The 16,194-nt window shown below is 28.4% G+C and overlaps 1 protein-coding gene across 1 annotated transcript; it reads right to left on the bottom strand.

The window, feature by feature from the left end:
* Window positions 1-13,399: 13,399 nt before the first annotated feature.
* CLUP02_03295 (uncharacterized protein) lies at window positions 13,400-13,633 on the bottom strand (the record flags this gene model as incomplete). Its single annotated transcript, XM_049282319.1, has 1 exon — window positions 13,400-13,633. A coding segment is annotated over one exon (234 nt), but the record flags the coding sequence as incomplete, so codon positions are not given.
* Between the last annotated feature and the right edge of the window lie 2,561 nt (window positions 13,634-16,194).

The raw sequence follows: 16,194 nt of genomic DNA, 5'->3' as shown, positions 1-16,194 counted from the left end.
TAATAATAAAAATAACCTCGTAGACGCTTTTACGAAAATAGTACTAAATAAGGGATTAGAGTAATTTATAAGTAATAGAAAAGTTATTATACGAATAGAGGGATGGGTTATATAAAAAGAGTAGAGAAAAGGGGGAAAAGGAGACGACTTAGTAAACGGGCCCGAGGTCGAATTATATTTCTAACCGTAGTAGTTAAATCGATAAAAAAAAGAGAAAGTTAGTATTAAATTAAAAGTTTAATTTAATTACGGTATATAGCTAACTATATAGGGGCTAATTAGGGGCCCTATTTACGATTATTATAGCTAGCCTAACCTACGGTTAGAACCTCCTTTTTATACTTATTACGTAGATATTTATATAGTTTAATTAATCTCTTTGTTAACTACGGTTCGAACTAACTACCCTATAATAGGGACACTAATAGCTTAGCTAAGAGCGTGTTTGGCATTTTGTAGCATTCTATTCATCTCAGGGACGGTTTGGAGATAGATCTGGCGTCGTTATTATGCAAAGGCGAGAAAAGAGGCTAGCTGTTGCGTTTAACAGGCTTCTTTATAGAGTTGGCGCATGCGAGGGGAGTAGAGGTCGCAGAATCGCGATTCAACGACGTGATCTCCTTTCATGACGAAATGCTTCTCCAGAGTAGTTTTCTTAGCCACGAGGATATAACATTCCTCACAGATGTGCACGTCGTCCCATCCCCACCATCTCCGATTCTTAGCGAGATCCTTATCTATCTTGGGACAGTTTGGTGCTGCACTCAGGTCCGTCACCAAGTTGCTAAGTGGTCGATAGTCGTCGATATAAGCTGATTCGGCAAACTTTTGTATCAAAGGCATCGCTCGTGGATAAGAAAAGACATTGAACGAGCAAAGCCGAGTTTCATTGGCCGGGACGTCCTTGGGCTTGAAGAGATGGGTCATACGCATACTCGCGATTGTTCCGGCCATGCAGGCTCCGCAAATGTCGAAGTCGGGAGGATTGTCTTGCAGCGTGTACCAAGCAATACCACTTGCGCCATGCGGACCACAAGGCTTTTGCTGAGAAAGAGATTGCATCACATACCAGAACATGTTAAACTCGCCGTAACTAACTGCTCGTCCTACGGGGATAAGAACGTTGACCTGGCCCATTGCGCACGTCGTGAGCTGTGTAGTGCTCATGCGAGTTGCTTGAAATGATTGACCCTCTGGGGAATCATGGAAGTAATCCCAGTAGCATGCCTCGCAAACTAAGAAGCCTGAGGGGACGCGGGAGGACCAGAACCAGGTCCTATCTGGTGCAGAGACGGCCAGGGCTCTTGGACACAGTTATATCTGCAACCTCTTGGAGAATGCGTTAGTAAAAGCGATCCAGTTACCGCTTGCTGAATGAATTTTGAGCATGCGGCGTATATACCTGTTAGTATCCCTATTATAGGGTAGTTAGTTCGAACCGTAGTTAACAAAGAGATTAATTAAATTATATAAATATCTACGTAGTAAGTATAAAAAAGAGGTTCTAACTGTAGGTTAGGCTAGTTATAATAATCGTAAATAGGGCCCCTAATTAGCCCCTGCGTAGTCGGCTATATACTACGGTTAAATTAAATTTCTAATTTAATACTAACTTTTTTTTTATTAATTTAATTACTACGGTTAGAGGTATAATTCGACCTCGGGCCCGTTTATTAGGTCGTTTCTTTTTCCCCCTTTTTTTTACTTTTTTTATATGACTTATCCCTTTATTTATATAATAACTTTTCTATTACTTATAAATTGCTTTAATCCCTTATTTAGTATTATTTTTATAAAAGCGTTTGCGAGGTTATTTTTATTATTAATCTAACGGATTTTAAATATCTCGTGCTTTTTATACGATTACTTAAGGGTTATAATATTAATTATAAGCCTCTTTTCCTTTATTATTCTTAATTTAATAAGGTATTTATATAATAAATAAGAATTAGTATAAATAACTATTAGAATAAATAGAAGGCTAATTCGATTAGTAATTTTTTTTAGTATTATTAAAATTATATAAAAGAGGTTAACGCCGTTAACTATATTATAAACCTCTAACGCTAGTATACTTCTCGTTACTTACTTATTTTTAGTTAACGAGTAATAGATTATATTACTATATATAGTAAATTCGCTCTTATTTATACTCTCGTTAGCTAGGATAATAATATACCCTAATTACGAAGTAAGGTCGTTATTATTTATAAATAACTTATTAATAAAAATATAAAGCTTATTAATTATAAAGTTAATTAGGTAGTAAACGAGACCTTAATTAAGATTTGTTTATTATTATTTAAACTACTTATTAAGTACTTTAACGTTTTATTTAATTAAATTTATAATTTACGCTACTTTAGCATAATTAAAAGTTATTTTAAATTAATAAATACTTATAATATATACCCCTCGCGCGAGCTTAGTTTTATACTACTTCTTAACGTTAGTTATATTCGGATTAATAAGGTTAATCTTTTTATTTTACCCCTTTTATTAAAAAATAACAGTTTCCCCTTTAATTATAAAAATCCCGCTATTAAATACTAGGGGAGTATTTATTATAAAAACCTTTTTTAGTTTCGCTACGAAGCCCGCTTTTTAGAGCTCTTTATCCTCTTTTTTTATAAAGTTAATATTGAATAAGCTTAATATATTATCGGTTTATATTTTAACGATCCTCAATTAGTTACCTTCGTACTCTATAATTAATAAGTACGGGTTATATATAGAGGTAATTATTAATAATTAATTAATATAAAAATTATAGTAAGTAGCTTATTAATAAGTGCCCGATTTTACGAGCTTATATAGTGGCTTAAGTACTTTAATAATCGTACTTTTTAAGTACTTACTAGCTATTTCCTTTAGTAAATAGGCTAGGATTTTCTTTATAAGCCTTGTAGCTAATTAAGTATAGGCCTAGGTAATATTATAGCTCTAAATCTCGTATCCCTTTTTTTATAATAATACTATTAGTATTATTATTAATCGTTAGTTATAGCGCTATATAGTAAGTAATTATATAAGTAGCGTTGCTTTTTTAACGTCGCCGTATCCCTAAATTACGTATTTAGACTTCTTATATAGTTAGGGTGTTCCTTTCTTTTTAATTTTACGAACTATTTATAATTTAAATATGCGGAGGTTTATATATTTTTTTAAGTTATATAGGATAAATCGATAGACCCCTCGATTACGAAGAGTGTTTATTTTAATAAGATCTAATCCTTTATATAGCTTTTTAGTAATTATAATTACGCTTTTTTTATGTAGTTTAATTACTAGCTTAAAATCGGCTTTCTCTTTTATTATATAAAAAGTATTAATTACCTCGTTATTAGTAATAAATTACTACGTTAGGGCTTACTATCGTAGTCTTTTATAACGTCTCGTTAATAGTATTAATACCCTTTTAATAATTTCCTTTTTCTCGTTATTTATTAGTATTATTACGACGATTTTATTAAGGATAATTTCTTATACCTCTACTACGGGTTATATAGTTTCCCTTAGCTCTTTTTTTTTTATAAATTAAAAATTACCTCGTTAAGATTTATATAATACGGTCTAATTACTATAATTAATATTTTAAGTAGCTAGTTATAATCTCTCGTAACTATATAAAAGCGCTTATTAATAGAAATTAATTTATATAGCCTAGCCTATTATTAAGTAATTTCGTATTATATTCGTATATCCGAATTTAATAGTATATTTAGATTATCCTTTATATCGGGCTTATTATATATAGTAATTACCTTATTAACTTACTTTTTTATACTTACTTTACGTAGTACTTATATTACTTTTTTAATTACTTAGGCTCGTTAGCTTATGTTTAGTAATAGTAACGAGGCTAAGGTCGTTCTTAAATATACTCTAAATACTAATAGCGTTAATATAAGTCCGTTAAGCCCTATAGTATTATTATAATATTTAAGTACTATTTAGAGGTATTCGTTATTAATAGAATCCGGATTTTCCTTTTTAATAATTCTAAACGCCCTTTTTAACTATTAATATACCCTTTATATTTTTTTAATATTATAATACGCTTTAACGGGTACGACTTTTAGTTATATACCGTAAGCCGTCGTATTATCCTTACATTTTACTAATTTAAAGCTAGTACTAGTATTAGTTTTAATACTATTTAGCAGTTCTTAGTATATATTAATCTAGCTTTTTTATAAGGCTACTTATACTATTTTTATTTATAAATCCTAGAGGAATTACCTTACTTAAAAAGATATAGCTACGTCGATTATATATAATACTAGCCGACTATTTAAATAAAAAATATTAATAACGATTTCCTAGTTAAAGTTAAGCTTATTACGTAATTTAAATTTAAATTTGCGTAGGCTCTACGTATTTATTTAGTATTAGTAATATACTTTCGTTAACTACTCTAGCGCCCCTATTTCGATATTATTATTACTTAATTACTTTAGGAAGTTATATAGCCTCGTAACTAATAAGTACCTAAATCTCTAGTATAATTTTCTAAACTTACTTTTCGTTAGGTAATTAATTAACTTCGTATTATTAATAAGTTTTATAAATATATACCCCTATTGTTATTTAACTATTTCGAAGTACTTATTACTAGAGATTCTATTCTTCGTATTATTAAATATAATACTTAGTCGATTTATATTTTTTAAATATAAAAGAAATAGGGTATTAACGAGTAAAATATAAAAAGTTATTATTCCGAAATATATCTCTATTTTTATTATACCTAGGGTAACGATTTCTTTATTTAAGCTAAAACTAATTCTTATAATACCTACCGTTAACGTATTAAGTATTATTAGTGCGATTTTCTATAGTACTTAGAATTACTTTGTTTTTCTAATTAATTATTATAATACCTTAGTATTTAAAATAATCTTATAAAAATTATCTAGGCCGTACTTTCTACTTATATAAAATATTTATATAGGCTTAGTATTCGAGGGATCTAGGTAATATAAAAAGGACCCCTCTAGCTACCCCTAGATTTACTTAGTACTATATTCTTTTTTTTTAAATATCGAAAGAGATAGCGTCTTCTCCTTAATTATTAAGAAAATAGGCTTCGGCCCTATTAAATTCGCCCTTTTAGCTACTTCTATATCCGTTATTTAAGGGACCTTCCTTTACTATTTATAAATAAAAGCCTACTTATTAAGAACTTTTACTACCCTCTATTTATTTAACTTTATATATCCTCTAGAAGCTAACGGGATAAAAAAAGAGTAGTTAATATTATTAATTTCGTTATAATCTAATTTATTAATATAGGGGGTAAGATCTTCCTTATTTTCCGAATCTTTTATAAGGAGTATATACTTTAAGCCGCTACTTTAGCTACCGTTACTAAGTTCTATACCTCCGGATTTATTTTTATATATAATAAGGAATTAGTTAAACTAATAAGGGCTAGTTTTACTATTTACTACCCTTAACTTTTTATACTATTTATATAATTTAATACGCTCTTTTTTAAAGTAATTACTTAACTAATATCTATCCTTTTTATAGATATAATATCACTTCTTTTATTACTTTATTTATAAGTTAAATCTCTACTTATTTAACGAATCTAGGCCTTTTTATTAGTAATTACCGTATTTAACCTCTTTTTTTTTTAATATATTTAATTAACTTAATATTATTAATAAGGGCCGTTATATACTTAGAGGTAAGTTTAGTACGGTATTCTCGTTTTAATATTAAAGCTAGATCTTAGCCTCGAGTAAAGCGTCTCGTAGTTTTCGGGTACCTAATATAAGGTTATTTTTATTTTTAATATACGCTAAACTATAGTATAAAGATATCTAACTTTTTATTTATTTATCCCCTTATTTAGCTAAGTTTTCGCTAGCTTATTAATTTAATTAATAAGCTCTTTGAGGATTTTTACTTACGATTTACCCTCTATTATCCTAGCTATAAATATAAAAGAAATTACTTATAGTTTAAATAGGAGCTCTAGGTTTTTATTATAAGTTTTAAAGCGGCTTCGGATTATATTAATTATACTAAAAACATCGTTTTAATTAAAATTATATACCGCTTCGTAATAATAATTAGAAGCTTTATTTACGAGTACGATATTAATTACTAAATAGTATTAGTATTCTCTAATTCTGACTTTTTTATAATAATTATAAAACATCGTTAAGGTTTTTTATAAGACCTTATACTTCCCCCTAGAATATAATTTCTTTTTTAAAAAGATCTTTTTAAGGTCTATAAATTACCTCGTATTTACTATTAAATTTTTAATATCTATATACGATCCTTACGTTACTATATACTATTAGTAACTTCGGGTCGTTTACTTCTTTTTTTATTAGCTAATCGGTACCGAATTTCGTATTAATAATAGTAATAAGTTATAGATTAAAATAAGTAGAATTATTAATTATCGTATTTCTAATACTATATTTTACCCTAGTATATCCTTTTATAATAATAGATTTTTATTAGTAATTATAAGAAGGAAATCTAGGTTATTTACCTTTTTTTAAAATTCGTTAAAGTAATTATACGCTCTATCGACCTATACTTAGTTCTATAATATAAATTCCTTTTTTATAATTATTATTATTAGTATTTCGTATAGCTTTTATAATTATAATTATACTAATAATACCCCTCGCTTATAAAGGAATTTATTAACTACTTTTATAATTCCTAGGCTTACGCTCGCGAACTATTTATTTAGTTAGTAACTAAGGTCGTTTATAATCTCGTAAAATAGGGGTTATTCCTATAGCCCCTTTTTCTTATAAACCTTAGTTAAATAAATTAATATTACGTTACTTTACTTACTATTAGGCTAATTTGCGATTTTATATATCTACGTCCCCTAATAATCTAAGTTAATATTTACTTATTTATAAAGGATTAGGATTTTATTTAAGATTAGGTTTTATCTTTTTCTTTTTTATTCTAACTTACTAAGGGTCGTACTCTAGTTTATACTTATATTAGTAGTTACTAATACATTTAATTTTAACGGGGATATATTTAATCCGCGCGCTAGTTATAATAAATCCGTATTTTTATTACTTAACGAATTTATTAGGGTTTAGGAGATTTTTATTTCTTTTTACTATTTTGTTATTACTCTCGTTTTTATTATTTTTAGCAATTATTATTACCTTTTTAAATTATTAGCTATTATACTTACTAAGATCCTCCTTTTTATTTAGTATAAAAAGGTAGGTTTTAGTAGTTCCTTTTTATAATAGTAGTAATAAACGTTTATATTACCGTAAGAAGATATAGTAATTAGTCTCGGGATCTTTATTAGTTACTGATTTCTACTATTTTATATATTTCTAATTTTTTAAGCCTCGTGCTTTTTATAATTTTTAAATAGCTTCCTTCTTTAATTTACCTCTTTTAGGGCGGTATTTTATAAGAATAGTTAAAAGTAAATACCGGGCGGCTTATAGAGGAGCTATATAGGCTATTAAGAACTATATAGGCTATTAAATATAGTTAACGAAGTTAAGCCCTCTTTTTCGTAAAATTATAAATTTTAAAAACTTATTAAAAATACTTACTTATTACTCGTACGTAATAAGGTTAAATACTTTAGAAATCTTATTTTTTATAGCTTCTTAGTACCTTATTTTATATTTTTTAAGTAGTTTTTTTTATAGCTTAATTACGGTTAAGTAATTATTACTTATTAGCGATCCCTTTTATTATTTAGTTAATTTTTTAAAATTAGTAATCTTGCGCTAGGAACTAGTATAAAAAGAAGCTTTTTAGCGGCCTTTTAAAGGATTTTTTTTTTCCTTTTAAATCCTCGTTTTTTTAGCCTTTTCTTAAGTTAATAATAACTTTAATAAGAGGTTATAGGACTATTTTAAAGTAGCCGCTTTTTTTTTAAGTTAATTTCTAAGATTTATAATATTTTTAACTTAATATTATTAGGACCTCTAAATCCCCTCCTCTTTTATTAAACCGTCCCTTATATTATATTTTTAAATAATACCCGGGGGGTAGTTAAGGGAGCTATAAGGAAGTTATTTAAATTGCGGGCTTAAGGTTATATTTATAAAATCCTCGTAGTAATAGACTTTTTTATATACTATAGATCTCTTAGTTTAATAACCCTTATAAGGTTACTTTTATTATTAAAAAAGAATATTTACGTTTAGAAATCCCCTTTTTTAATTATATAGTACTTTTTTATATTATATTATTAAGCTCGTTCGTTATACTAATTAATTAAGCGAGTAGTCGTTATATAGGTATTTCTTTTTATTAATTTAACTAGTTAATTTCTAATTACGGGCCGGCTATAGAAAAGTTATTTAGTAAAAAAGCTACTTAGGGCGATAATAAAAGGCTAGTTATTTAAGTAGTTTTATTAATTAATATATTTTAATATAATAAACGTCGACCTCTCGTAAGTAATAAAGGGCTACATTATTTAATTCTATATAATATTTAAGAATTACCTCTTTTTTTATTTATTTTTATAAGATTAATTAATACGAATTTCTTATTTTATATAGTATTAAGAGGTCGTCTCTTTTACGTAGTAAGATACCTTACTAATTTATAATAATAGAATTTAATTATTAATTAGTATTAATATTCTTATTATAGGGTAGTTGGTTCGAACCGTAGTTAACGAAGAGATTAATTGAACTATATAAATATTTATATAATAAGTATAAAAAGGAGGTTCTAACCGTAGGTTAGGCTAGCTATGATAATCGTAAATAGGGCCCCTAATTAGCCCCTGCGCAGTCGGCTATATGCTACGGTCGAATTGGACTTCTAATCTAATAATACTAGAGATTATGGTCGCAATTTGCTTTACCTAGAGGTGAATATATACTAAACTTGTTCCCGAAGGAAGTATGCTTAAAATGGTCTTCGTAACAAGGCTTATAAATTACTAATCCAGAGTCTGGTCGATCCGTGGGATAATACTATTCTCTACCTTCGAGAGACTTGTCTTCCGGACAGAAGCCAAGCTTAGGTCGAGTGGCTATGAAGTTCAACATACCATTAAGACTTAGGTTTGCTAAAGCAATCGGCTAGAGATTTTCTTTAATACGAGGGTTCCTAAAAAAACATTATCTCCCTACGCTATCTTCATGCTAAACTAGGTTAAAGACGTCATAGAAAGGTAAGTTAAGAATGTGATCGTAGTAGTAACGATTATAGATAATGAAATTCGGATAGGCGGGGTAGATAAACTAGTAGAGGGGTAGAGTAAAGGGCATGTCAATGCATTCTATTACGGGCTAGATTCCTAATAACATGGGAGTGCAAGCTACTATATCCGAGTAACCTAGATTAGGGCGATTATTAGCTTACCTATTCATTAGTATATTTGGAATAGGTAATTCCTCAGGAGACTATCAATTCTAATAAGAGTATGGTTAATTTTGATAATAGCATGGTTACTATTACTAGTATTGTACTAGTTAAGGCGACGCTATTAGATGCGATCCTATAAGTCCCGTAGGTCGTGGGGGTAGAGACGGAGGTTGGGGATATCCCTAGTAGCCTTGTTGGGGAGTTGGATATACTAGATAATTGGGACTCTGTTAGTATTGCGGCTAATAGTACCCGGTGGATTGTTATTACTGCTGCTATTGGGGCTATTAAAAGTCCTTGTTAACTTATTTTACTATCTTTTCCGCTCTAGCGAGAAGTTTCGAAAGTCGACCCATTGCAGAATTCGAGGCTTGCTGCAGTTTGAGTATATTCCCTTGAGCGAAGTAGTTCTGACTCACGGTGAGGCTAGCTAATTAGCTAAACACTTATAGTCTTATACGCCCTTCCGTGCCCCACTAGTGTCGTTTCGTGCCGATATTGCCGGTCAAAGAATGTCTTGCTTTCCTTATTTAGGACTGGACTAACTCATTTCGATTAACAGGTATCGCTCGGAACAAGTTTATTAGAGCGAGACTAATTAGAAACTATTTATACAAGCCTCGTGGGTATAATCTACGTTCACAATACGTAATTTATCTTAATCACAGCCTCGACGTAAGATGAGCGGCAAGGAATCAGGCGATAAGTTAGGATCGTTTTTTTTAGGGGGAAAAAAATCTCAAATCTATTCTAACCTCCTTTCCTTATCTACCTAGATTAGAATGCTTTTGGGGTTTAAATTTATCACTATCGCTCCTTATAAATAAGCGGAATACAGTTAGCAACTCTCGCGATTAATAAATATAATTATTAGTATCCCTATTATAGGGTGGTTAGTCCGAACCGTAGTTAACGAAGAGATTAATTAAACTATATAAATATTTGCGTAGGTATAAAAAAGAGGTTCTAACTATAAGTTAGGCTAGCTATAATAATCGTAAATAGGGCCCCTAATTAGCCCCTGCGTAGTCGGCCGTACGCCGTAGTCGAATTAAACTTCTAATTTAATATTAACTTTCTTTTTTTTTTATTAATTTAATTATTATAATTAGAGGTATAATTCGACCTCGGGCCCGTCTATTAGGTCGTCTCCTTTTCCCCCTTTTCTTTACTTTTTTTATATAACCTATCCCTCTATTCGTATAGTAACTTTTCTATTACTTACGAATTATTTTAATCCCTTATTTAGTACTATTTTTATAAAAGCGTCTGCGAGGTTATTTTTATTATTAATCTAACGGATCTTAAGTATCTCGCGCTTTTTATATAATTACCTAAAGGCTATAATATTAATTATAAGCCTCTTTTCCTTCGTCGTTCCTAATTTAATAAGGTATTTATATAGTAAGTAGGAATCGGTATAAATAATTATTAAAATAGGTAGAAAGCTAATTCGATCGGTAATCTTCCTTAGCGTTATTAAAATTATATAAGAGAAGTTAATACCGTTAACTATATTATAGACCTCTAATATTAGTATACTTCTCGTTATTTACTTATTTTTAATTAACGAGTAATAGATTATATTACTATATATAGTAAATTTGCTCTTACTTATACTCTCGTTAACTAGGATAATAATATACTCTAATTACGAAGTAAGGTCGTTATTATTCGTAAATAACTTATTAATAAAGACGTAGAGCTTATTAGTTATAAAATTGATTAAGTAATAAACGAGACCTCGATCGAGATTCGTTTATTATTATTTAAGCTACTTATTAAGTATTTCGACGTTTTGTTTAGTTAAATCTATAGCTTATACTATTTTAACGTAATTAAAAGTTACCTTAGGTTAATAAATATTTATAATATATACCCCTCGCGCGAGCTTAGCTTTATACCGCTTCTTAACGTCGGTTACGTTTAGATTAATAAGGTCAATCTTCTTATTTTACCCTTTTTATTAAAAAACAACAGTTTCTTTTTTAATTATAAAAATCCTATTATTAAATACTAAGGGGGTATTTATTATAAGGACCTCTTTTAGCTTTACTACGAAGCCCGCTTTTTAGAGCTCCTTATCCTCTTTTTTTATAAAGTTAATATTAAATAGGCCTAATATATCGTCGGTTTATATTCTAACGATCCTAAATTAATCGCCTTCGTACTCCGTAATTAATAAAAACGGGTTATATATAAAAGTAATTATTAATAGTTAATTAATATAAAAATCGTAGTAAGTAGCTTACTAATAGGTACCCGATTTTGCGAGCTTATATAGTAGCTTAAGTATTTTAATAATCGTGCTTTTTAGGTACTTACTAACTATTTCTTTTAGTAAATAGGCTGGGATTTTCTTTATAAGCCCTGTGGCCGATTAGGTATAGGCCTAGGTAATATTACGGCTCTAAATCTCATATCCCTTTTTCTATAGCGATATTATTAGTATTATTATTAATCGTTAGCTATAGCGCTATATAGTAGGTAATTATATAAGTAGCGTCGCTTTTTTAACGTCGTCGTACCCCTAAATTACGTATTTAGACTTCTTATATAGCTAGGGTATTCTTTTCCTTTTAATCTTATAAACTATTCGTAATTTAAAAATACGGAGGTTTATATATTTTTTTAGGTTATATAGGATAAATCGATAGACCTCTCGATTATAAAGAGTATCTATTTTAATAAGATCTAATCCCTTATACGGCTTTTTAATAGTTATAATTATGCCTTCTTTACGTAGTTTAACCGCTAGCTCGAAATCGGCTTTCTTTTTTATTATATAAAAAGTATTAATTACTTTATTATTAGTAATAAATTGCTACGTTAGGGCTTGCCGTCGTAGTCTTTTATAACGTCTTGCTAGTAGTATTAGTACCCTTTTAGTAATTTCCTTTTCCTCGTTATCTATTAGTACTACTACGACGATTTTATTAAGGATAATTTTTTATACCTTTGCTACGGGTTATATAGTTTCCCCTAGCTCTTTTTTTTTTTATAAGTTAAAAGTCACTTCGTTAGGATCTATATAGTACGGTTTAACTACCGTAATTAATATTTTAAGTAGCTAGTTACGATCTCTCGCGACTATATAAGAGCGCTCGTTAATAAAAATTAACTTATATAGCCTAGCCTATTATTAGGTAATTTTATACTATACTTATATATCTAAATTTAGTAATATATCTAAATTATCCCCTATATTAGGCCTATTGCGCATAGTAATTACCTCGTTAACTTACTTTTTTATATTTACTTTGCGCAGTGCCTATATTACTTTTTTAATTACTTAGGCTCGTTAGCTTATGCTTAGTAATAGTAGCGAGGCTAAGGTCGTTCTTAAATATGCTCTAAATATTAATAGTATTAATATAAGTCCGTTAGGCCCTATAGTATCGTTATAGTATTTAAATACTATTTAGAGGTATTCGTCGTTAGTAGAATCCGGATTTTCCTTTTTAATAATTCTAAACGCCCTTTTTAACTATTAATATACCCTTTATATTTTTTTAATATTATAATACGCTTTAACGGGTACGACTTTTAGTTATATACCGTAAGCCGTCGTATTATCCTTACATTTTACTAATTTAAAGCTAGTACTAGTATTAGTTTTAATACTATTTAGCAGTTCTTAGTATATATTAATCTAGCTTTTTTATAAGGCTACTTATACTATTTTTATTTATAAATCCTAGAGGAATTACCTTACTTAAAAAGATATAGCTACGTCGATTATATATAATACTAGCCGACTATTTAAATAAAAAATATTAATAACGATTTCCTAGTTAAAGTTAAGCTTATTACGTAATTTAAATTTAAATTTGCGTAGGCTCTACGTATTTATTTAGTATTAGTAATATACTTTCGTTAACTACTCTAGCGCCCCTATTTCGATATTATTATTACTTAATTACTTTAAGAAGTTATATAGCCTCGTAACCGACGGGTACCCAAATCTCTAGTATAGTTTTCTAAGCTCACTTTTTATTAAGTAATTAATTAACTTTATATCGTTAGTAAGCTTTATAAACGCATACCCCTATCGTCGTTTAACTATTTTAAAATACTTACCGCTAGAAATTTTATTTTTTATATTATCGAATATAATACCTAATCGATCTATATCTTTTAGATATAAAAGAAATGGGGTATTAATAAGTAAAATATAAAAGGTTATCGTTCTAAAGTACGTCTCTATTTTTATTATACTTAGGGTAACAATTTCCTTATTTAGGCTAAAACTAATTTTCGTAATACCCGCTATTAACGTATTAAGTATTACTAATACGATCTTCTATAGCACTTAGAATTACTTTTTTCCTTTAGTTAACTATTACGATGCCCTAATATTTAGGATAATCCTATAAAAATTGTCTAGGCCGTACCTTTTATTTATATAGAATACTTATATAAGCTTAGTATTTAAGGGATCTAAGTAATATAAAAAGGGCCCCTCTAGTTACTTTTAGATTTACTTAGTACTATATTCCTTTTTTTTAAATATTAAGAGAAATAGTATCTTCTCTTTAATTATTAAGAGAATAAGCTTCGGCCCTATTAAATTTACCTTTTTAACCGCCTCTATATCCGTTATTTAAGGGACCTTTCCTTATTATTTATAAATAAAAGCCTACTTATTAAGAGCTTTTATTACCCTCTATTTATTTAGCCTCGTATATCCTTTAGAAACTAACGGGGTAAAAAAAGAGTAGTTAATATTATTAATTTCGTTATAATTTAATTCGTTAGTATAGGGAGTAAGATCTTTTTTATTTTTTAAATCTCTTATAGGGGGTATATACTTTAGGCCGCTACTTTAGCTACCGTTATTAAGTTTTATACCCCCAGATCTGCTCTTATATATAACGAGGAATTAGTTAAATTAACGAGGGTTAGTTTTACTATCTACTACCCTCGACTTTTTATACTATTTATATAATTTAGTACGCTCTTCCTCGGAGTAGTTATTTAATTAATATCTATCCTTTTTATAAATATAGTATTACCTTTTTTATTACCCTATTTATAAGTTAAATCTCTACTTATTTAACGAATCTAGGCCTTTTTACTAGCGATTACCGTATCTAGCTTCTTTTCCTTTTTTATTATACGTTTAATTAACCTAATATTACTAATAAGGGCCGTTATATACTTAGAAGTAGGTTTAGTATAGTATTTTTATTTTAATATTAAAGCTAAATCTTAGCCTCGAGTAGAGCGTCTCAAAATTTTCGGGTACTTAGTATAGGGTTATTTTTACCTCTAATATACGCTAAATTATAGTATAAAAATATCTAACTTTCTACTTATTTATCCTCTTATTTAGCTAGGTTTTCGCTAGTTTATTAATTCGATTAATAAGCTCTTTAAGGATCTCTACTCACAATTTACCCTCTATTATCCTAGCTATAAATATAAAAAAAATCGCTCGTAGCTTAAATAGGAGCTCTAGGTTCTTATTATAAATCTCAAAGTAGCTTCGGATTACGTTAATTATATTAAAAAAGTCGTTTTAATCGAGATTACGTACCGCTTTATAGTAATAATTAGAGGCTTTACCTACGAGTATAATATTAATTACTAAATAATACTAATACTCCCTAATTCTAACTTTTTTATAATAATTATAAAATATCGTTAAGGTTTTTTATAAAACCTTATACTTCCCCCCAGAGTATAATTTCTTTTTTAAAAAGATCTTTTTAAGGTTTATAAATTACCTCGTATTTATTATTAAATTTTCGGTATTTATATACGATCCTTGCGTTGTTATATATTATTAATAACTTTAGGTTATTTACTTCCTTTTTTATTAGCTAATTAGCGCCGAATTTTATATTAATAATAGTAACGAGGTATAAATCGAAATAGGCAGAATTATTAATTATCGTACTTTTAGTACTATATTTTACCCCGGTATATCCTTTTATAATAATAAATTTCTATTAGTAATTATAAAAAGGAAATCTAAGTCGTTTACCCTTTTTTTAAATTCGTTAAAGCGATTATACGCTCTATTAACCTATACCTAGTTCTATAGTACAAATTCCTCTTTTATAATTATCGCTATTAATATTTCGTATAGCTCTTATAATTATAATTACGCTAGTAATACCCCTCGCCTATAAAGGAATTTATTAATTACTTTTATAATTCTTAGGCTTATGCTCGTAAACTATTTATTTAGTTAGTAGCTAAGGTTATTTACGATCTTATAAAATAGGGGTTACCCCTATAACCCCTTTTTTTTATAAACCTTAGTTAAATAGATTAATACTATATTAATTTACTCACCGTTAGGCTAATTTACGATTTTATATATTTACGTCCCCTAATAATCCGGGTTAATATTTACTTATTTATAAAGAATTAAGATTTTATTTAGGATCGGGTTTTATCCTTTTTTTCTTTACCCTAATTTACTAAGGGTTATGCTCTAGCTTATACTTATATTAGTAGTTATTAACGTATTTAATTTTAATGGGGATATATCTAATCTGCGCGCTAGTTATAATAAATCCGTACTTTTATTACTTAACGAATTTATTAGGGTCTAGGAAATTCCCGCTTCTTCTTACCGTTTTATTATTACTCTCGTTTTTATTATTTTTAATAATTACTACTACTTTTTTAAATCGCTAGCTATTATACTTATTAAGATCCTCCTTTTTATTTAATATAAAAGGGTAGGTTTTAGTAATTCTTTTTTATAATAGTAGCAGTAGACGTTTATATTACTATAGGAAAATATAGTAATTAGTTTCGGGATCTTTACTAGTTACCGATTTCCGTTATTTTATATATTTCTAGCCTCTTAAACCTCGTACTCTTTAT

Source organism: Colletotrichum lupini, chromosome 2, assembly GCF_023278565.1.
Source record: "Colletotrichum lupini chromosome 2, complete sequence".
In the NCBI taxonomy this organism is placed as follows: Eukaryota; Fungi; Ascomycota; class Sordariomycetes; order Glomerellales; family Glomerellaceae; genus Colletotrichum; species Colletotrichum lupini.
Note: the sequence above shows the minus strand (reverse complement) of the source record. Positions and strands in the feature narration are given on the sequence as shown.